The following is a 22,407-nucleotide window of genomic DNA, read 5'->3' on the forward strand; positions in this document are numbered from 1 at the left end:
AGCTTAGCACTTCTCAAAAATGTATAGCCTCAGACCAGGCTGCCCAGATAAACATTAAGCAGCATTCTATTACAATTGCACATACACTATATGGCCAAAAGTATTTGGACACCTGACCCTGAGCTTGTTGGAGAGCCCATTTCAAAAACAAATGCTATTAAAATAGCACTCCTTTGAGAAGGCTTCTTACAAGTCTTTGGGAATTTGTACCCATTTAGTTAAAACAGCATTTGTATGGCTGGGCACTAATGTTTCGTTAAGAAAGCCTCAGTTGATGTTCCAGTTCATTCCAAAGCTGTTTGGTGGATCTAAAAAAAATATCGTAATTATTCTATACTTTTCTCACTCATTTTTTTTACAAATAGCTTTATTCTGGTCAGGGTTGAGGTGACACTGGGCACATGAAGGAAGTACACACTGGAGAGGACACCAGTCCATCACAGGTCAGAACACATTTACCTATTCAATCTTTTACTCAAATCTAGAAGTGACTGGATTACTCAGTTTACCTTCTGCATGTTTTCAGAAAATAGGAGGATACAGAGAGAGTACTTGGAAAGCCATGCAGAGACAAAGAGAACATGCAAAACTCCTCATAAACATTGACCAGTAGCGGTAAATGAACTCAGGTCACATAAGCCATGTTGCTTAATTACATTCTCTTTTTATAAGTACTTTGGCAATCCAAATGTGACATTCATTCATTTATCCATTCATAACTGATAATAACCACTCATCTATGATCAGGGTCACAGTGGGCACTCGAAAATGCTGAGTGCCAGACAGAAATGCGCCCTTAAACAGATAAACTCATTTATCCAAATATGATGGTGATCAAGCTTACTACTTCTCAAAAATGTATAGCCTCAGACCAGGCTGACCAGATAAACATTAAGCAGCATTCTATTACAATTGCACATACACTATATGGCCAAAAGTATTTGGACACCTGACCCTGAGCTTGTTGGAGACTATTAAAATAGCACTCCTTTGAGAAGGCTTCTCATAAGACGTTGCATCATGTCTGTGGGAATTTGTACCCATTCAGTCAAAAGAGCATTTGTATGTCAGGGCACTGATATTAGATAAGGAACCCTTGATTCATTCCAGAGCTGTTTAGTGGATCTGAGGTCAGGGCTCTGTGCAGGCCACTGGAGTTTCTTTAAAACAAGTTTTTATAGAGCGTGTTTTGTGCACAGGGGCACAGTCATGGTAGAACAGGAAAGAGCCTTCCCTAAACTGTTGCTGCAAAGTTGGAAGCATTCAGATTGAGTGACGAAACGTATCTCTACAACAAACTTGTGTCCAGATGAACTGATTCAACTTTGTGGATTGGAAGCATATATTTTCCTTTATATAACTGATTGTTTTACACCTGTTAGCAATTGTTGTGGCTGAAACACAAGCATTAGAAAAATTAGAAAGGGTGTCCTAATACTTTTGTTTATATACGTAGTGTACTTTATATCATGTTGCTGTACACTGTTACTCATTTTAAACAGATTTTGTCTATAGGTTTGTATGGATTGAGGTAACAGCCAGTGTACTCAGACTTTCTGAGCTTCATTCACAGCATTTGAATGATTTTTTTATGCATTTAATTTCTGATTCTTTGTGGAGGGGATCTGGGACGTGCTTTTTTGCATTATTTACTGATGAATTAAAAGATACGAGTATGTGTGTATATAAATTCAGGTACAATTCAGGTGGAAAAACATGCTGGAACTACAAGAAATTAACATCTAAAAATATTTATGCAGATAACATAAGCAGTACACACTGCTGGTTGACTGTGGGTTTATTAAAGCCTGATGTTTTTCACTGATAAATGATGTACAGAACGTATCTGGTGTCTCACTGTCAACTGGATGTGCAATCTAAGAACTACAGCAACCAGAAAATGAATAGAAATAGAAATATTCTTAGAAACATAGCAAGGTCTGATTGGGGATAAGAACAGAGCCTGCTGGTAAACACTGGGTGCAGGGTGGGTATACACTCAACATGGCATCAGTCTATCTCAAGAAATCACAAACTCACCCATTTATTCAATCATCTCACTCATCCACACCTCGGAGCGGTTTAGATCAGCCGAGCAACCTTCAGCATGTAAGAGTGTAATCAGTACCTGTGGAAAACCCATGCAGACACTGTAAGAGCATTCTCCTTATAAACGATCATCACAGACGAGGATCAAACCCAGGACGCTCATGCTTTCTCGTTTCTTTTTTTTTTCATGCTCGTCTCTGTTTTTAATGAGCACTGAAAAGCTGATTTTCTCTGTGTGTTAATTTGAAGCTGAATATTTTGACTCGGTCATTAACGAGTTCCCATGGTGCACCGGGTGTCAATGAAATTTAGGAATTATTCTTCTCATTAACTCTCTCTCTATCTCACACACACACACACACACACACACACACACACACGCACACACACACACACACGCACACACACTGGCATGAGTATGAGCAGTTTGTGAGGCCAAATCAAAAGCCAGGAATAGAGTCTAGACAGGGCACTAGTTCAACACACACTCACCCATTTACACACTCATTTACACCTAGAGGTAATTTAGGGCAGCCACTTTTTTGTAGATGGAAGAACATCTGCTTCACAGGGACGTGCTGGAAGAAAACTCATTGTATGTGGACACAAAAAGAACATACTATAATAATAATATTATAATTATATTATATATTGTTTTACATATTATTATATAAATAAAATATAATATAATTTACAATATTACATCTTATAATTCACAATATTGTATTTAGTAAAATTCTATATTGTATTATTTAATATAATAATTTAAAAAACAATAAATAATATAAATTTAAAATAGAATTTGATTTAATATAATATTATATTTAATAAAATTTTAAATATTATTTAGGTTTAGTTACGCATACTTGTTTTCCTTTGAACCAGGTTCATTACAGGTAAACAAAGCTGAAATGAATGGACAAAAATATTTAGTAAATAGTAAAACAGTTTTAAAATTCTGCATTAAATAAAACATTTCATTTTTTTTTTAAATGTATTAATAATCTTAATATTTGTAACAGAAAAAAAATCTAATATTAAAATATATATTAACAGTGAGACCAAAAAATTAATACTAGTAGTAAAAATTAATCTTTTTTTTTATTTTCTCAAATGTAATCCTTTTTTAGTGATAATAATTATCTATGGCAGATGGAACTCCTTTATTTGTCATAAATACACCTACATACACTGATCAGCCATAACATTAAAACCACCTCCTTGTTTCTACACTCAATGTCCATTTTATCAGCTCCACTTACCATATAGAAACACTTTGTAGTTCTACAATTACTGACTGTAGTCCATCTGTTTCTCTACATACTTTTTAACCTGCTATTATGCTGTTCTTCAATGGTCAGGACCCCCACAGGACCACCACAGAGCAGGTATTATTTAGGTGGTGGATGATTCTCAGCACTGCAGTGACACTGACATGGTGGTGGTGTGTTAGTGTGTGTTGTGCTGGTATAAGTGGATCAGACACAGCAGCACTGCTGGAGTTTTTAAATACCGTGTCCTCTCACTGTTTACTCTATTAGACACTCCTACCTAGTTAGTCCACCTTGTAGATGTAAAGTCAGAGACGATCGCTCATCTATTGCTGCTGTTTGAGTTGGTCATCTTCTAGACCATAATCAGTGGTCACAGGACGCTGCCCACAGGGCGTTGTTGGCTGGATATTTTTGGTTGGTGGACTATTCTCAGTCCAGCAGTGACAGTGAGGTGTTTAAAAACTCCATCAGCACTGCTGTGTCTGATCCACTCATACCAGCACAACACACACTAACACACCACCACCATGTCAGTGTCACTCCAGTGCTGAGAATCATCCACCACCCAAATACAAGACACTTACTCTGTAGTGGTCCTGTGGGGGTCCTGACCATTGAAGAACAGGGTTAAAGGGGGCTAACAAAGCATGCAGAGAGACAGATGGACTACAGTCAGTAATTGTAGAACTACAAAGTGCTTCTATATGGTAAGTGGAGCTGATAAAATGGACAGTGTGTGTAGAAACAAGGAGGTGGTTTTAATGTTATGGCTGATCAGTGTATGTGCAGTACTATTAAATATTTCAGCTTGTTTGTTAGCTGGGGTCAGAACTTGTACGGCACCAGAAAGATTAAGGATCTTGCTCAATGGCCCTGCAAGAGCTGCATGGCAGAGCTGGGATTTAAACCCACAGACTTCCAATTGATAGCCTGAAGCTAGGCTACCACTGTCTCTACAAATCACATGAGCTTTCTGATGGATCTGCACCCTGTCTAGGGTGTACCTGCTTTGTGCCCAGTGTTTTCCCGTGCAACCAGACGCGCTGTGACCCTGACCAGGATAAAGCAGTTGAGAACGATTATTAAATCACAATTGAGTGTTAAATCAATGAAAATGTTCCACAAATGTTACAGTTTCTTAGTTTTTGGTGCTACTGAATAATAAGTGTTTTATGTGTGTAAGTGATCACGTCAGTTTCTTTGTACAAAAGCTCAGATTTACTGAAGTCTGGTCCTTTCCTTTGAAGCAGATGCTCAGACGACTTTCAGCAGGTGGATTTAATTGTCTCATCAGCAGCTCCTTTATGTTTATGCATTTGCAGTGATGGATCACCTACTGTATCATAAATATGAGCACATCAAATACTGAGAAATTCTCGAATTCATGAACGTTTTTAAAAAATTCAACCGTCCACTTAAACTGTTTCACTCAAATTTTGTCTGTGGTGTAAAACACTTTTGACAATTAGGGAAAAATGAATTTTTGTTTATACCATTAATTGGTATAAACAAAAGTGGTAGCCTAGTGGGTAGAGCTTTGGGCTATCAACCGAAAGGTTAAGCAAGGCCCTTAACTCCTGCTCCAGGGGCACCGTACGATGGCTTCCAAACAAGCTGGGATATGAGAAGAAAGAATTTCGTTGTACTGTAAACCTGTATATGTACAGTGTATCACAAAAGTGAGTACACCCCTCACATTTCTGCAGATATTTAAGTATATCTTTTCATGGGACAACACTGACAAAATGACACTTTGACACAATGAAAAGTAGTCTGTGTGCAGCTTATATAACAGTGTAAATTTATTCTTCCCTCAAAATAACTCAATATACAGCCATTAATGTCTAAACCACCGGCAACAAAAGTGAGTACACCCCTTAGTGAAAGTTCCTGGAGTGTCAATATTTTGTGTGGCCACCATTATTTCCCAGAACTGCCTTAACTCTCCTGGGCATGGAGTTTACCAGAGCTTCACAGGTTGCCACTGGAATGCTTTTCCACTCCTCCATGACGACATCACGGAGCTGGCGGATATTCGAGACTTTGCGCTCCTCCACCTTCCGCTTGAGGATGCCCCAAAGATGTTCTATTGGGTTTAGGTCTGGAGACATGCTTGGCCAGTCCATCACCTTTACCCTCAGCCTCTTCAATAAAGCAGTGGTCGTCTTGGAGGTGTGTTTGGGGTCATTATCATGCTGGAACACTGCCCTGCGACCCAGTTTCCGGAGGGAGGGGATCATGCTCTGCTTCAGTATTTCACAGTACATATTGGAGTTCATGTGTCCCTCAATGAAATGTAACTCCCCAACACCTGCTGCACTCATGCAGCCCCAGACCATGGCATTCCCACCACCATGCTTGACTGTAGGCATGACACACTTATCTTTGTACTCCTCACCTGATTGCCACCACACATGCTTGAGACCATCTGAACCAAACAAATTAATCTTGGTCTCATCAGACCATAGGACATGGTTCCAGTAATCCATGTCCTTTGTTGACATGTCTTCAGCAAACTGTTTGCGGGCTTTCTTGTGTAGAGACTTCAGAAGAGGCTTCCTTCTGGGGTGACAGCCATGCAGACCAATTTGATGTAGTGTGCGGCGTATGGTCTGAGCACTGACAGGCTGACCCCCCACCTTTTCAATCTCTGCAGCAATGCTGACAGCACTCCTGCGCCTATCTTTCAAAGACAGCAGTTGGATGTGACGCTGAGCACGTGCACTCAGTTTCTTTGGACGACCAACGCGAGGTCTGTTTTGAGTGGACCCTGCTCTTTTAAAACGCTGGATGATCTTGGCCACTGTGCTGCAGCTCAGTTTCAGGGTGTTGGCAATCTTCTTGTAGCCTTGGCCATCTTCATGTAGCGCAACAATTCGTCTTTTAAGATCCTCAGAGAGTTCTTTGCCATGAGGTGCCATGTTGGAACTTTCAGTGACCAGTATGAGAGAGTGTGAGAGCTGTACTACTAAATTGAACACACCTGCTCCCTATGCACACCCGAGACCTAGTAACACTAGCGAGTCACATGACATTTTGGAGGGAAAATGACGAGCAGTGCTCAATTTGGACATTTAGGGGTGTAGTCTCTTAGGGGTGTACTCACTTTTGTTGCTGGTGGTTTAGACATTAATGGCTGTATATTGAGTTATTTTGAGGGAAGAATAAATTTACACTGTTATATAAGCTGCACACAGACTACTTTTCATTGTGTCAAAGTGTCATTTTGTCAGTGTTGTCCCATGAAAAGATATACTTAAATATCTGCAGAAATGTGAGGGGTGTACTCACTTTTGTGATACACTGTATATATGTCAAATAAAGGCATTCTGTTCATTCTGTTCTACTGTTTTAGCCTCTCATTAACACAAACATGTTCAGTTATTAAAATCATCACACACGTTGTTCACAATATAATTACATTTAAGCATTTAGCAGACACTTCTATCCAAAGGGACTTACAATTATAGCCAAATATAATTAAAGCAATTAATGGTTAAGGGCCTTGCTTAGGGGACCAACATTGTCAACCAGGCAGTTTTGGGGCTTGAACCAGCAATTACTAGTCCAATATAAGACAAGACAAGACAAGATAGACTTTATTGTCATTGTATTTATACAACAAGACTTTGTTTGGTAGCTCTCAGTGAGATTAGGAGCAATAATAAAATAAACATGGGATAAAAATATTAATATATTAGAAAAGATCAAATATAGTACAAAAAATATAAAATATAAAAAACTCAAAATAGGCTAAAATACAAGAAATAAAAAAAATATGAAATGAGTATTTGCATGGTGACAGGTAATACACATAAAAAAACAAAAATGCTGCTGTATAACTAAAAGCTCCGAGCCGTTGTGTCTGCACGCGCCGCCATCTCTTAACTACAAAGCTACCACTGTCCCTAACAAAACAATTTATTTTTTAATTAACACAAAAATAACTTTACTACTTCAAGTCTAAACTAACTAGTCTAATATTATCACTTTAATACATGATATGTAACTAAAATATCTATTAAAAATAAAAAGGTTGCCTTTGCATCTGGCTTTGTTTTTGTATATGCGTGATTTGAAATCATTAAACAAAACAAGATATTACACATACAACACTTGAATTATTTTATTTATTTATTCATTTATTTATTTATATCAATCTTTACCAATCTTTACAAATATCTCACGTTTTTCTCACGAGTGACTGACAATAAACACTGTATAACTTAATATTAGCATTTTAGCTCAGTGTGGATGAACTTTAAATCAGGTTCTTGTACATGAACTGCTGGTTTCAAGTTTCAAGACTTTAATAAAGCTTGATTGTGTTGAACAACAGTTAAATTTGGTGAACTGGTCAACAAAACCACCAAGTTGGGCATCTCAGGTAGTGCAGCGGTAAAGTACGCTAGCGCACCAGAGTTGGGGTTTCAAATACATCATATCGAATCTCAGCTCTGCCTTCCGACTGGGCTGGGCGGTTGCATGAACAACGCTGTTGTTCAGGGTTAGGGGTAAAAAGTCAGATCATAGGTCCTCATAACTGGTGCAACTGCGGCCCCTGCTGGCTGACTGATGGCGCCTGCACAAACTGAGGAATAGTGTTGATTGGGGTGAGGCCCTCCGGTACACAGTGCCCGTCGGTGTATGAACTGGACTCGTGCAGGTGAAGAATGCAGTCTGTACTAACTGTACATGCTGGTGAAGGGTCGAATCAGTATAGAGGACGCATTCAGGGTATTTGGACACGACTAGATTAGGGGGAAAATTGGGGGGAAAAGTGAGAAAAAAAACACCAAGTTTTATATATTTACAACAAACAAAAAAAATCAAAGAGAGTTGGGACGTCACTTAAAACGATGACAGAAATTTGACCAACAGAAAAAACTGAAATTTAACCAACAGAAAAAACAGAAGGCTTTATTAAAACAGAAACATCAGACTGTATATATGAGCACATACCGCCCCCTGGTGGACTAGTAAACATGTAACATGTTTTAAATGAAAGGACCTGTCATGCGCATTATATTTTTAAAGTGAGCAGTTCTCATTCTATTTTATCTACTTATAATTTGACAAGCAACGTTAAAAATACAAATCTAAGCAAATAAATTCTTTATACCTGCCTATTTAACTTGTGTTGAAATGTAAACAGTTAAATTCATTTAAGTCATTTTGTCTCCCTCTACTGTTGCTGGTAAGAATGTTAGTGATTGGTGGTCTAGCAGAGCAATAGCAATTCAATTAGAGACCAATTTCAAATTACAGTATAATTGACCAATCATTTTTTTTTTTTAAAGAAAGGAAGAAGTTTTGTTATTGCTAAGTTTATTACAAGTTCCACCCGCTGTGTGGACTCAGGGGACTTGTGTGATGATGCAGTTATTTGTAAGGAGAATTTGCATTTAGCTGTTTTGTTTAGGTGAGAACCCTCTGTGCTGTTTGCCTGTTGCATTTTTAAGGCTGAACTATCGTCTTCATTTTTGTTTCTTAACATTTGTAGCACTTTAGAAGAGGACACAGTAAACTTTTCAGATGAAGGTGGGATAAGGGCTGAGGTTTAAGAGCCATGGTTTGCTACTGGTTTTTAGTGATGATTTGGGTGGGCAGCCTTTAGTTGGTCAAGCGATGCAAAGTCCACTGTGGTACCAAAGACTTGTTTCACCTCGCACTTTGACATCAGCAGTGTTTTATAAAAAGACCATTTTAAGTGACATTTCTAGAAAAGTGGTATTTTCAGCTCTAGGTGTTGATTTTACGAAGTCTTTGTCAACTGATTTTTAAATAGCTATGTAAATCATCAAAATCTGATTTTCTTTTTTTAGTTACATCATACCTTAACAAACCATGAAAGGAATACAAGCTTATCTTTCACTCCACTTTTCTATGACAATCCTACAAAACATAATACCCACGCTGCATTGCAAAACTTACTACAGAACAAGCCATAAGGCTTGTTCGAGATGAACTGCGCCTCGCCTTGGTGGTCAGCGAGAGCTGCCGGTTGCAGTTGGGGGAGGAGGTTAAAAGAAAGCCGTCAAGTCGGACAGTCGCCACCTGCAACACACGTGAGCTACAGCGGATCTCGCGGCGTTTGCGTTCTGCGTGGCTGATGAAGTGAATGCAGTAGAAATCGATCTGCTTTTGCGTGAAATCGAACTAAACATTCTTGATCATTGAGCAGGTTAAGCCCAGCGTTTGTTTTCCACATCCATAGTGGTGAATTAAAGATGACCATAAAGTGTCAAATTAAGTTTCTGTAAATAAATACCCAGCTAGCAAGATAGATCTGGGCCGATTCCGGCTCAGGTTCGGCAGTGTCGGCTGTCTGTCGGCTCGGCACCCCGCATCTGGCCCGATTATGGCTGCATGTCGGCACTATCGGCTGACTGAGACTCGGCGGAATTGCGGCACCCCGCATCTGGCCCGATTATGGCTGCATGTCGGCACTATCGGCTGACTGAGACTCAAAGCAACTTTTTTTTAAACCAATATAATAGTTGTATATGTATGTATACCATTATTTTACAGTCGCTTGATAAGCTTGTTTGACTTGAACCAGATGTCCGTAAGCAATGATAACTGACAAGTGATTTTTAACTATTACCTTAATGTTAATACGTACATGGTGGTGAGAGATCAGTTCACTACTTCAACATGAAAGGTTCCCTGTACGCATGCGTGAGGAGCCTCGCGCACTTAGTTCAGTTTAAATAGGAAAACCGTTATTTTTTACACTGACACTGAGGATTTCAAGGTAACGTTAACTGCTGCTCTTTAGGACTAAAAACTTACTAAAACATTATATTAAAAATACTGATATATTGTAGTAACAGAACAATATATATAATCAAATAATTTCTTATTTTTGATAATTAATTTATTATAGCTATGTTTTAACATTAGCCAAAAATGCTAGCTTGGCAGGTACGGTAAACTAACTATCTAGCCAGCTATACATAAATATGGCAGCAAAGGCTATCAATATTAATTTAAAACATACACCTAAAGGAAACTTACACTGATATTATAAATACGATATAAACCATCTAACAATATAGCCAAGTTATATTACACACATAATATTTTAAAACGATTACATTAGTTACCTATACCTACAGCTGTATGCTTTTCGTGATGCCACTCCTGCTGCCTGAGTGAATCAATAAACCATTTCTAACCAGGTAAACATATTTAAACTACAGTTACTTTTTTTCTTATTCAAATTTTGCAGTTCCACTTAATGATGGAAAAGAAATGTTGAATAAGATCCACATTGATCTGTGAAAAATAGTTTTTGTTTTCATTCCAGAATTACAGACCAGTGTCAGGAGGCAGGAGATCAGCAGTCAATTATGGCAGGACAAAACATTTTTATAATAAATAAAAATACTTGAATAAAATATTGAAAAATGTGTTTTGGTGTACATTTGTTTTTTTCTGTTACTGTTTTAATTGTACTCTATTATTATTATTACATATAATTATAATAAAGTATATATATATTACAGAGTATTTTCATAGCAATAAGAAGCAAGAACAGTTGTAGTAGTCCCAGTGACCATTAAAGGTTACATATGGCTGGGGAAAGCCTATTAAAAATCTACTGCAGGCCAGAACTGGGCCATTATTGGCCCGATAATGATTGTTCTGGCTAGCAGGTGGTTAAGTGCTGGCATATTGCTGGCAGTCATGGCTGGGATCCGGGCAGCCGTATACGGGCCACAATCTAACCGTCATTCATTTTGACACCGGGCCAGATCCGGCTGCCGGATGTGGGCCGACACAAAAAGTTCCGGCATGCCGGATATGGCCCAGAACTGGGCCATACATTTTTTGCTAGCTGGGTATAGTTTTACTCATCATTCATTTATCTTGTAGATTGTAGATTGAAAAAAAAGAAAGAAAAGTTCTAACAAACATGTTATCAAACATATATTTATGTTAATGAATAGATTTAAATATCTGTCCACAACAATTTAAATAAATAGACCTAAACTAAGTAGCCTATTTTTCAAGACTATTGAAACATTTCACATGAAAACGTAAGAATACATAATTCCAAATATATGGTTTGTTCAAGGTAGAATCTGTGAATGTGATAAACAATGTAAAAGTGTTCCAAAAATAATTAGATGGAAATTATAAAGTGCACTCAATCAAACCTTAATCATTATGGTTGTGTATATGGTAAATAGACTGCAATTATATTGTGTCAAAGTGGCTTAAAGTCCAAACTGTCTATATCAGGGGTCATCAAACTACGGCCCGATGCTTTAATTTGACCGGCCCCTTTAACCACTGCAGCAATACATGTTGTCTGGCCCCTGTTCATCTTCGAACTCACAGTATTATAGCGGGGGGGAAAAATAACAGAGGAAAATTGGCATGAGGGGAGTGATTGGCGCATCAATAGAGAGATGAGTGACCGCAGCCACTGAACTGTGTTGCAAAGTGGGATTTTGTTATGAAAATCCTTGTGTCCTGTGTTAATTTCATTAAAGCTAATGCTCTTAACTACAGGCAGCAAGGAATTCTTGTCTGAGCTGAAGATGTGCTTTACTGAGATCCGCTGGCTGAGTCGGGGCGAGTTTTGAAATGTTTTAACGACCTGCTCCCGGAGATCGATGCATTTATGCATCCAAAATCAAAACTCAAACACATTGTTTAATTTTTATGCTTCTCTTTCCATTGCTCCCCGATCTCAATAAAACATGCACTCAAAGTAACTACCGTTTTCGACAGCATCTACTTCTGTGAGCAGACTTTTTCGAAGTTGAAACACCTTAAATCTCCAACCAGATCCAGACTCACTGATCAACATTTATTAGCTATTATGACTGGCAGTAACAAATATGGAACCCGACGCTTACTCTCGTCAGGCAAAAGTAGGCTCACAGTTCACACTGATTTTTTAAGGAAACACTGTATGAGGTAGGATAATGGAAATTATTGAAATAAATAAAATTTCTGCATTATCATTATGAACTACAATTATACAAAGCCCAGACAATACATCCAGTATACATAGTAAATAGCTTTTTTGGGTGTGTTTACTATTTCACCTGCGGTCCGGCCCCCCGAAACACTGAAGAGCAGTAATCTGGCCCTTTGGTTAAAAAGTTTGAGGACCCCTGGTCTACATAATTATTTTGTCTACGTAAGGACTTAATCACATTTACCCTTCTTTAGGCTTGTTCCAAAAACACAACATTTTGTAGAGGATGTTGTCCCCCTCTATAGGGGGACAACATCTAAATTCTCAGAATTTAGAGGTCATTTCAGACTCACCAAAGGACAAGTGGAGGTACGTAGAGTATGTGGAAGCCACATAATCATCCAGATGGTTTCAATGTTATCATGATAACCGTCTTTTCTCTCACTTACTATTTAGGATCTTATAAACACGTTTGGCCCTGTCTATATGAATCCACAGCAAACAAAATTGCCACTGACAAAGAGTGTCCTAGCCTGTCTATGGACACTGTCGAACCAGGAGTCATATAGGGGTATTTCAGACCGATTCAGTATCACAAAATCCACTCTTGCCAAACATCTCCATGAGTTTTGTACTCTGGTAAATACACACATGGCACACCACATTTCCTGTCCTTTAGGACAAACCCTGCACAATTCTTTGTTAGGCTTTCAAGCAGCTGGATTTCCAAACACTATCTGTGCAGTAGATGGATGCCACATTCATATTCAGAAGCCACACTGTGACAACCCCTTGGCATATTTTAAGAGGAAACAGTTCTATTTTATCATTCTCACTGGATTTCTGAAAGCAAAGTTTAGGAGACTCTGATGCCTGCACATGAGGAATGTCCAGTCCATCAGCTCAGCAGTGTCAGCTTGTTGCATTCTACACAATGTTTGCTTGGAGCCAGGAGACCAAGGTGATTATGTGCAGGATGAAGAGAATGATGAACAGCATTCACTACAACCTCACAACCAAGATGCAGTTTATTATAGAGACATAATAAAAAAAATGTTTTGTGTCATCTTTAACTTTATGCCTGTTGGAGATCATTTTATGTTCAACTTGCTTAACTGTTCACAGTAACAGTAATTGTGACCGGGGTGCCCAAATGTTCGCATGCCACTGTATTTTATAGATGCATTGTTAAACAGTATACTTCAGTATGCTCACCGATGTGCCCAGTATGAGTCACTAATGAATAATGTGGTTAATAAGTACATTGTACAATTGTGTAGAAGTTTGTGCTTCTTCGAGCATGGACACATCAGTTATTTAGGCATTGATGATGAATAGTGGCTGTGGTTTATTGAAGATGAATCTCTTAACACAATCATCATCTGAACAAGATTGTTTTGTTCTTCCAGAACAGCTTACCTTCTGACCTTGGTTCTTGTAAAGAAACATGACACCATACTCATCCACACATTTTTATTCATGTAGCATTTTTAAAATGTTTACAAAGTTTACAGAGAAGAATGAAAAATAAATCAAAGTGTAATAGTAATAGTGGTAATAAAACAGTTAAGATATAAAATATTACAGCAATTCAGATTGCTTTATATTAATAAAATTAGAAGACAAGAACCATCAGAAGTTCTAGAAAAACATCAAGATAAAAAGATCTGTTACATTAAAGAAATATCAGGTAGCCTACTTGAGTCTTTTCATGATATGGAATGATAATTATGACATATGTTGCAATTTGTACGAAAATAAACGGTCATGCTACTAGAAAGCATGATAGTATTTCGCACATATCGGGTCTTTAAGACAAATAAACTGAGATTCACATTTTAGAATGAAACGAAACAACCGCCAGAGGATTCAGCGGAGCTTCTAGCCAATGAGGATTAAGCTCTGTCGTCATCAAGCCGTCTCTCAGGCAGCGCAGCCCGTGGAGAGCAACTGCAGCGACCGGTTCCGCCGCCTGCAGCCGCCGCGCTCTCGCGAGATTATAACCAGTCTGTCATCGTGACGCGCAGGTGGCGCCGACGCAAGTCGGACAAAAAAAACTAACCGGCATGCACCGTACCGAGCCAGGCGGCGATCGGTCTGCGCAGCGCCGGGTTAAGTCGAACAAGCCTATATACTGTTCGTGTTGCCAAATCCTCTCAGATTCATTTATTTTTCCTCCTTGATATTACGCTGCACATCAGCGCACAAACCCTCTGATCTCTCGCTACTTGTTGACGTTCCTTTTTTGGACGTGGAAAATTTCATTAAACTTCTCGTCACTTCTCACGTGTGTTTTTGTAAAAAAAAAAATAATAATAATAATAAAAAAAATAAAAAAAGGGAGACCAGAGAAGCTCGCCTGCGATTCCAGTTGGTGATAGATGGTGTAGTGTGAAACCCCCTATCACCGATCAGTCGTGTAGTGTGAAATATACACCGACTGAAAGACTCCCGAGTGCAGGAGATTCAGTCGTGTAGTGTGAACTGTACAGCGACCTGACGACTTGGAAAGTCGTGTAGTGTGAACTTGGCATTAGTGTGTTTTTTAACAAGCCACTGTGAGTCGCCATTGTAAAACATCACGAGGAAGACGATGTTCAACTATTACATTAATCTGTCTTATTAAATTATAAACATTTTTATAATTTATAGACTTTTTTATATAAAGATCTGAAATAAAAAATAAATAAATAAACGAGCTCGTGGACTACTTTAACACTTGATAAACATTAAAATGTACGGAAAGATCGCGTCCCAAATTGTAATATATTCTACCAAAAGTGTGCTAAGTCAACCATGTAAACAAAACTACATTTGACACACTATCTAGTGTGTAGGGCGCGGTTTGGAACTCAGCCCCAGTTGGGTTACGTCCAATCATGTCTCTCCGCTTTTATTGCGTCATCTTCGGCGTACAGATACTACTGTCCCCATAGTTTCTTACATCACACTGGCCACGTTTCCAAACCACGTGTTTCTCTATTCTCCAATCAGAAGCGTGCAGTTGTGAGCGCGACTATAAAGGGCAGCCGCATGGTCGCTGTGACGCTATAAAGTATGAGAGAAACGAGATCGGTGTTTATTCGACTAATAACTGGAAACACAGCCAGTCGATCCTTATTTATTCTTCTAGTGTGAACGGTAAGTCGTCTGTTTTTTTAATTATTTTATAAACGCAGATTGACATTTTCCTGTCGTGTTTATTTATATAGCTTAGTTCTGTGTTATTAGAATTATGTAGTGAAGTTGGTGTATTGCGGTGTCATTTAGCGTTTAATTATATGGTAAATTGACTAGTTTTTTTATTGTTTTACTATTTATTACAGTTGCTTGTAATTTATCCTATCCGTTTCATCATTCACGTTCCTCTATAAGTTTATATTCATCGATGTTCATCTGCGCATGCGCTATTCTCATGGCATTAAAGGTGCTGTGTGTGTGTGCATATTTAAAAATTAGTGTTTTCTTTTGCAGTCTTTATTTATGTTCTAATGCCAAGTCCTACTGCATTTTTATAGCTCCTTAATGTTTAATTTGTCCTGTTTTGTTTCAGTCTAGATCTGTCATACTAACCAAGACTCCAGATTAATTCAGTTGTTTTGGATAGTTAATGTTGGAAAGATTTAAAGGCTGTACAGCATTAAATGCCCCACGAGTAATTTGTGGGATTTTTGTTATAATTAAGTTTAATGTAGTTGGTATATAAGCTTGTGTACTATTCGTTCTTGCCACATACATTTGTCTGTGTCCCTTTCTTGTAGCTTTTGTTAGGTCAGTTTTGTACCCACCCAAATGAAGAAACTTCACTTTATTGTTACAACAATAATAAAGTAAAACCTTCTTACTTTAAGTACCTGGGCTCTGAATAAATCCCTTTTGAATAGCTGATGTTGTGTAGCAAACATACTTTATCTTTACATCATTAATGGTCCATTAAGTAGACATGTAGAAGTATAGGTTTGTCTTGGTGTTTATTTGTCTCTGTACCATTACGTTGCTTTTGCATTATAGAATTTTTACAGTATTTGTATTGCTTTAGTCACTTCATCCTGGCATCCATCCACATTGTTTTCCCATTAATACTGAAGTCACTTGCCATAGATTTATACTTTAGTTATGTTGAATTAGATATAGGCTATATGTAGTCTGTGATCAGTTCCAAGTCTGTGGTCATGCTTGTACATATTACCACTGAAGGCTTAACCGCTGTTCTATTAATATTCGGTAATAGAAATGCATATGTTCCTGCAAATTATAGTATTTTAATATCAATTTAATGGGAAATGTAAAGATGTATTTGTTTGGGTTTAAATTTGATACAAGCTGGTGGTCAAAACCTACAGATAAATGCAGCTAAATTACATTTTAGTCAGGATGTAAGTCACTCAAGACGGTTTGAGCAGTCATATCTGTTAGTGGTGATCTGGTTAAAGCTGGTTGGAGCAGGTTAGCCAAGCTTGTAGCTCCTCCATCATGGTGTCCTTTGTGTGTCTGGTGGTTTCTTTGTTGGCCTCTTCCATGGTTCTGGGGGTTTATAAACAACTTTTATTTTAAAATGGCTTGAGCTGTCAAATGCTTAACTTTGAATGAAAAGTAAGGAACAAGCATAACATCCATTTAAACTCTAACTGCTGGTCACAAAGTGAGCAGTGAGTTTAGGCCAAAAGTACCTGGATAGACTTCTGGAACGAGTTTTGGAAAAGGCTTCAGTTCCTAGAAATTTTGATCTCCTCTTCAAGTAGTTAAGGATTTTAAGTAAATCAGTTGCTCGTTAAGCCAAAATCGTGTGTGTTTTTGATATGATGAAGCTACTTCTCCAAAATTATATAATATAAGGTGGAACTTGTAGCTCCTCTTGTCTGTGGATTTAATCATAAACTACTAAATATACTAGCTAAAAAAGTTACTACTAGATTTTTATGATGATTGCAGCTTAAGCAAAATCAATATTGAGAATTAATCATTTAATTTAAATATTTTTCCTGTTTCAAGTGTGTAAATGTTTATTAGCTTTGTAAATGATTCACTTAAGAGCTAAAGGCTGTAATAGTTCTGATTTAGTACGCTGTACAATTTTAAGAAGTTTATGATTGTCTAGTTTTACTGGTAGCTTTAAATTAATAAACATTAGGCCAAGGAAGCTTAAATACAAAGCTTGTAAGTTTGTTTTTTTTTCTATTTGATTTAATAATAAATTAACAATTGTGAGCAATTGTTTGAAATGAAATACCACCCAGAAAAAAACTTAAATTGCCAAAATTTAATGGAAACTCCAAATACTTATAGAACGATGTACATGGTGAATCAAAAGCAGCACGTTTTAACTTGCTTTATGAGAATTTTAATCAGTTTAGCCTGAAGACATGGAGTGAAGCATAATGACCTGTTTCCTCCCCCCATAGGTTTCTTATAGCCCAAACACAAAATGGCCCTTTCCTCCAGCTCCAAGCTGAGCAAAGCTGTGAAGCAGCAGTACATGGACCTGCCTCAGGGGGACAAGGTGCAGGCCATGTACATCTGGATTGACGGCACTGGCGAGGGGCTCCGCTGCAAAACCAGAACTCTAGATTCTGAACCCAAAACCATAGAAGGTAAAGTTTTATGCTGCTATTAACTTGCTGTGATTTTGTTTGCACTGTGACTGGTGGTACTGCACCACATTACTACATGAGCTCTGTCTAATTAGTTTAATGCATTCGATTCTCTGCAGAACTTCCGGAGTGGAACTTTGATGGCTCTAGTACGTACCAGGCTGAAGGATCAAATAGTGACATGTACCTTATTCCTAAAGCCATGTTCAGAGATCCATTCAGAAAGGACCCAAACAAGCTGGTTCTTTGTGAGGTCCTCAAATACAACCGCAAGACTGCAGGTTAAAAACACATTTGAAGTTGAAAATGATAGCACTGGATTTTAATAGCTGAACACACTCGCCACTGTTTTCAGGTTTTGGCTTGTCATTGTATATGCTGACTGGTTTGCTTATTTCTTCCCCAATAGAAACCAACCTGCGTCAGACATGTGAAAAGATCATGAGCATGGTAGAAACCCAGCACCCATGGTTCGGAATGGAGCAGGAATACACCATCCTTTCTGTTGATGGGCATCCATTTGGCTGGCCCTCAAATGGCTTCCCTGGACCACAAGGTAAATGTTGCTTTGTTGCGAAACTGTCCTGTTCTCAGGTCAACCGTTGAGTAATCTGGAAGCAAGTGATGTACATCACCAGTTATTCATTCTGACTGACGGCACATGTTTGAACAGGTCCGTATTACTGCGGAGTGGGAGCGGATAAGGCTTATGGCAGAGACGTTGTGGAAGCGCATTACAAAGCCTGTCTGTATGCTGGGGTTATGATCTGTGGTACCAATGCTGAAGTCATGCCTGCACAGGTAAACATATTTATAGGAGTTTTTGAATGAAATCAGTATTATAGTGCTAGTATGTTAGACCACTGCACCACCAGAGTACCCACTTGTCCACTTAAGGAGTTTGTAATAACTAGTCATGTTTTCAACAGATTTTAACTAGAAGAAAACACTTTGCTTTAGTATAACTGTTGTTTCTTTACAGTGGGAGTTCCAGGTGGGTCCATGTGAAGGCATCACTATGGGTGATCACTTGTGGATTGCTCGCTTCATCCTGCACAGGGTGTGTGAAGACTTCGGCATGGTGGTCTCTTTCGACCCCAAACCCATCTCCGGTAACTGGAACGGAGCCGGCTGCCACACCAACTTCAGCACCAAGGCCATGAGGGAAGCGGGTGGACTGAAGTATGTTAAAGTGCACTTTTTAAAGGGTGGATAATGGTGTTTGGAAGCCAAGTAGACTGGACTTGGGGTTTAATCTTAATGAGAATTTAGATCTTACTGAAGGATGTTCAGACTCTGTATACATTCTTCAGCATCATATACAATTAATTGTTCTTTCTGCACAAGTTTGGGACACTTAGTCAGATTCCAAATTTTATTTTTATGTATTTGCTAAGAGACATGTAAACAAACTGACACACTAACCTAAACTGACCTAGATAAAATGTGTAACCATGGACCAGGGGTGTCAGCATTTGCATAGCATTATTATATTGATTAGTTGTCTACATCTGTACCAGTATTAAACAAATTAATTAAAATCCTAGCAATACAAAAAAATGTAAAGGTTAAGTTAGCTGTGTGGAGGTCCTGGGTTTTGTAGGTTTTATCTTTTGTGTGATGTGTTGGGGGCTGAGATTAGGTAATTGACAGATTGTAAACCATCACTCAATACATTGTTTTAAATGTAACACCTGATTTGAAATTAATCAGAAATGTTGGTTCTTTTCCTTATTCTGCCAATTGAAGTGCTGCTTCTGATCATAGTTGACGAATGGTGTGGTGACGCCTAATTCAAGCAAAAGTCGTTAATCCTGGTTTGTTAACAAACTGGTGGAGTAGTGTTACCGTTTTGTGGTTGGATGCCGCAGGTTATTAATCAGCGAGGATGTTCAGGGTGAGTGGTGAGCAGTCAGTAGTAATGAATGGCTCTTCCACTGTTATGTAAACGCTTAAAACAATGTTCTGCACAATAAGACCTGACAGGTTAATTATTTGTGCGTCATCTGTGCTTTGCTTTCAGGTCTTCTGTTGGTTGTTAATTTGCTTTCACAGCCTCTTGTGCTGTTGGCGTTACTGAAACCTAATTACTGAATGACTTTAGCGTAGATTTTTAGACATTAGTATGTTGGTGTTTTTACAATTTATTTGAACGTGCATACTTTGTAAGCATATGCTTTTATGCATGTGTAGGGAAGACTGCTATTAGCACAAGCATTTAAATTCTGATCTGAGAGCTAATTTGATTGTAAAATTTGCAGTCAACACAAGCATTAGATCTAGTTGAATTACCTGGTTCAAACATCCTCCCTATCCACACACCACAACCCAGCATCCTAGTTTAAACAATGTTTAACCCAACTGGGTAAACCCTGTGCTGTTTGCCAAACAAATGGTTAAACAAGATGCGCCCCATAGGAGGCTTGAGTACACACAAGTCCAGTTGTCTTGGCTTGCTTCCTGTTAAATGTATTGAAAATACAGAATTTAACCTGACCTGTGCTAACTTTCTTTGCTTCTGCTCACAGACACATTGAGGAGGCCATTGAGAGACTGGGCAAGAGGCATTCCTACCACATTCGTGCCTACGACCCTAAAGGGGGTCTGGACAATGCCAGACGCCTCACCGGCCACCACGAGACGTCCAACATCCATGAATTCTCAGCCGGCGTGGCCAACCGAGGCGCTAGCATCCGTATTCCACGGTCCGTTGGCCAGGAGAAGCAGGGCTACTTTGAGGATCGTCGACCTTCAGCTAACTGCGACCCGTACGCCGTGACTGAGGCGATTATTCGCACATGTCTGCTGAACGAAGAGGGGGACGAGCCTAAAGTGTACAAATGAACGGAGATGCCTTTCTACACCTTTTAAATAACTTCATGGCGGAGGGGGTTCGAAGTCATGTTTTTTAGTACTGTGGTTTACTGAAGCTTTGTATTTAGTTGACTGGTCAATCAGATACAAGTGAGATTTAGAGTAGCTGGTAGTGTTTAATTGAAATGTACAAGGTCCGTATAATCAGTGTTTACTGCACTCACTGTAAACGTGATTCTTTATTCCAGATGCTGGCACAATGTGTGATTCCTGTTACTCCAAGCTAGTAATGAGTTTCCTGTAAATATATTGACTTTCAATCTGTTTTTTTTTTTTTTTTTACTAACGAACCAAAGTTTTTATATGTATTTTAAGACTCTTCCTGCAGTCAGTAATGAATATAGACATGACATTTTTATTATGGCTGTAATGTTGATCTTTGTAGCTTTACTCTTCAAAGCTTTGTTTATTTTCCATGATGCTGGATTTGTTGAAGTTTTTCTTAACAAGTGAATTAAAAAAATTAGTTAAATTTGAAGTAAGTGAATGATTCCCATCAGCTTTACACCGGATTCTTTTCCTGCTGTAAACCTCCTGTTTATTCAGGCTTTGGATCGGCACCAAGAGCATTGATGTGCCAATCTGTGCCACCAACTTCCAATTTATGGATGTTAGCTACCCTTATTTAGTTAGTCAGAAAACTTTAAAACAAATAAAAATCTTTGCACATGTCTATCACTGATTTGATTTTAAATGGGTATTAATGCTATTTTTACCCATCAGTCCATTGCTTAGAAGCATCATGTAAAATAATTTTTATAGTTTGTCATTAAAAATCAAAAACTAAAATCTGATATGCAGAAGTATTTATACCCATTATTAAAATACCAAGCATTATAAACATTAATATACAAATTAAAAACCTTTATGTACTCCTGACATCTAAATAGGATTAAGTGTTTGAATAAACTACAACACCTGCCCAACAAGCTTTTGGCCATGTGTCCACATACTTTCTGGTCATATGTATTTCTTATGTTAGATTTTCACAAAAAAAAAAGTAACACATCGACACACATGACTATTTTAGAGAGATGTTGACCCTTATGTATAATCTGATTTGCTGAAGTATTCATACCCTTTATTTAATACTTTGTGGTTGCAATTACAGCTCTGTCCTCTTGGATAACTTGCACACTTTAATTGGGGCTCTTTATGCTCACTTCTTTATGAGGTGACTGTTCTGTATAAAGCACAATTTATTTTAAATATTGGCTATGACTAGTCACTAGTTGTGGTTACAGGTCAGTTCTAGCATGTTTTTATTTTTTTTATTTTTTTGTTTTGTTTTCGGCTGTGCCCTTATTTAAGGGTGACCTGCAGTGGAGCTGGTTTGCATACTGGACTATTAAGCCAGGTGCACTGACAAGTGCCCCCCCCCCCCCTCCCGGAACATACCCAAGGCCCTTTCCTGTTTCAGCATGATGGCCCCTGTGAACAGAACAAAATCTGTAAAGACATGAAGAAAAGCTCAGTTTAAGGAAGCTCCAGTGTCCTGGACAGAGCCCTGACCTCTGCCCTACTGAACAGCTTTGGAATAAACCAGAACATCAATTAAGGCTTTATTTTACAAATTCCCACAGACATGCTTTAACATCTTGTGAAAAGCCTTCTCAGATAAGCTGCTGCTGTTACAGCTGAAAAGATCACACAGAGGTCAGTCCATTGGTGTCCAAAAACT

At 38.4% G+C, this 22,407-nt stretch overlaps 1 protein-coding gene and 1 long non-coding RNA gene across 2 annotated transcripts; both read left to right on the plus strand.

The window, feature by feature from the left end:
• Positions 1-10,086: 10,086 nt before the first annotated feature.
• Positions 10,087-10,740, plus strand: LOC134316212 (uncharacterized). Its single transcript, XR_010013060.1, has 2 exons — positions 10,087-10,507; positions 10,636-10,740. It is a non-coding gene; the product is annotated as an uncharacterized LOC134316212 (long non-coding RNA).
• Positions 10,741-15,298: 4,558 nt separating this feature from the next.
• glulb (glutamate-ammonia ligase (glutamine synthase) b) lies at positions 15,299-21,399 on the plus strand. The gene is made up of 7 exons (XM_062997307.1): positions 15,299-15,402; positions 17,664-17,852; positions 17,972-18,133; positions 18,262-18,408; positions 18,526-18,653; positions 18,835-19,034; positions 20,381-21,399. Exons 2-7 carry the CDS (start codon positions 17,687-17,689, stop codon positions 20,694-20,696), a joined length of 1,119 nt encoding a protein of 372 aa, XP_062853377.1. The 5' UTR covers positions 15,299-15,402; positions 17,664-17,686; the 3' UTR covers positions 20,697-21,399.
• The last annotated feature ends 1,008 nt before the right edge of the window (positions 21,400-22,407 follow it).

Source organism: Trichomycterus rosablanca, chromosome 6 (assembly GCF_030014385.1).
Source record: "Trichomycterus rosablanca isolate fTriRos1 chromosome 6, fTriRos1.hap1, whole genome shotgun sequence".
Taxonomy (NCBI): Eukaryota; Metazoa; Chordata; class Actinopteri; order Siluriformes; family Trichomycteridae; genus Trichomycterus; species Trichomycterus rosablanca.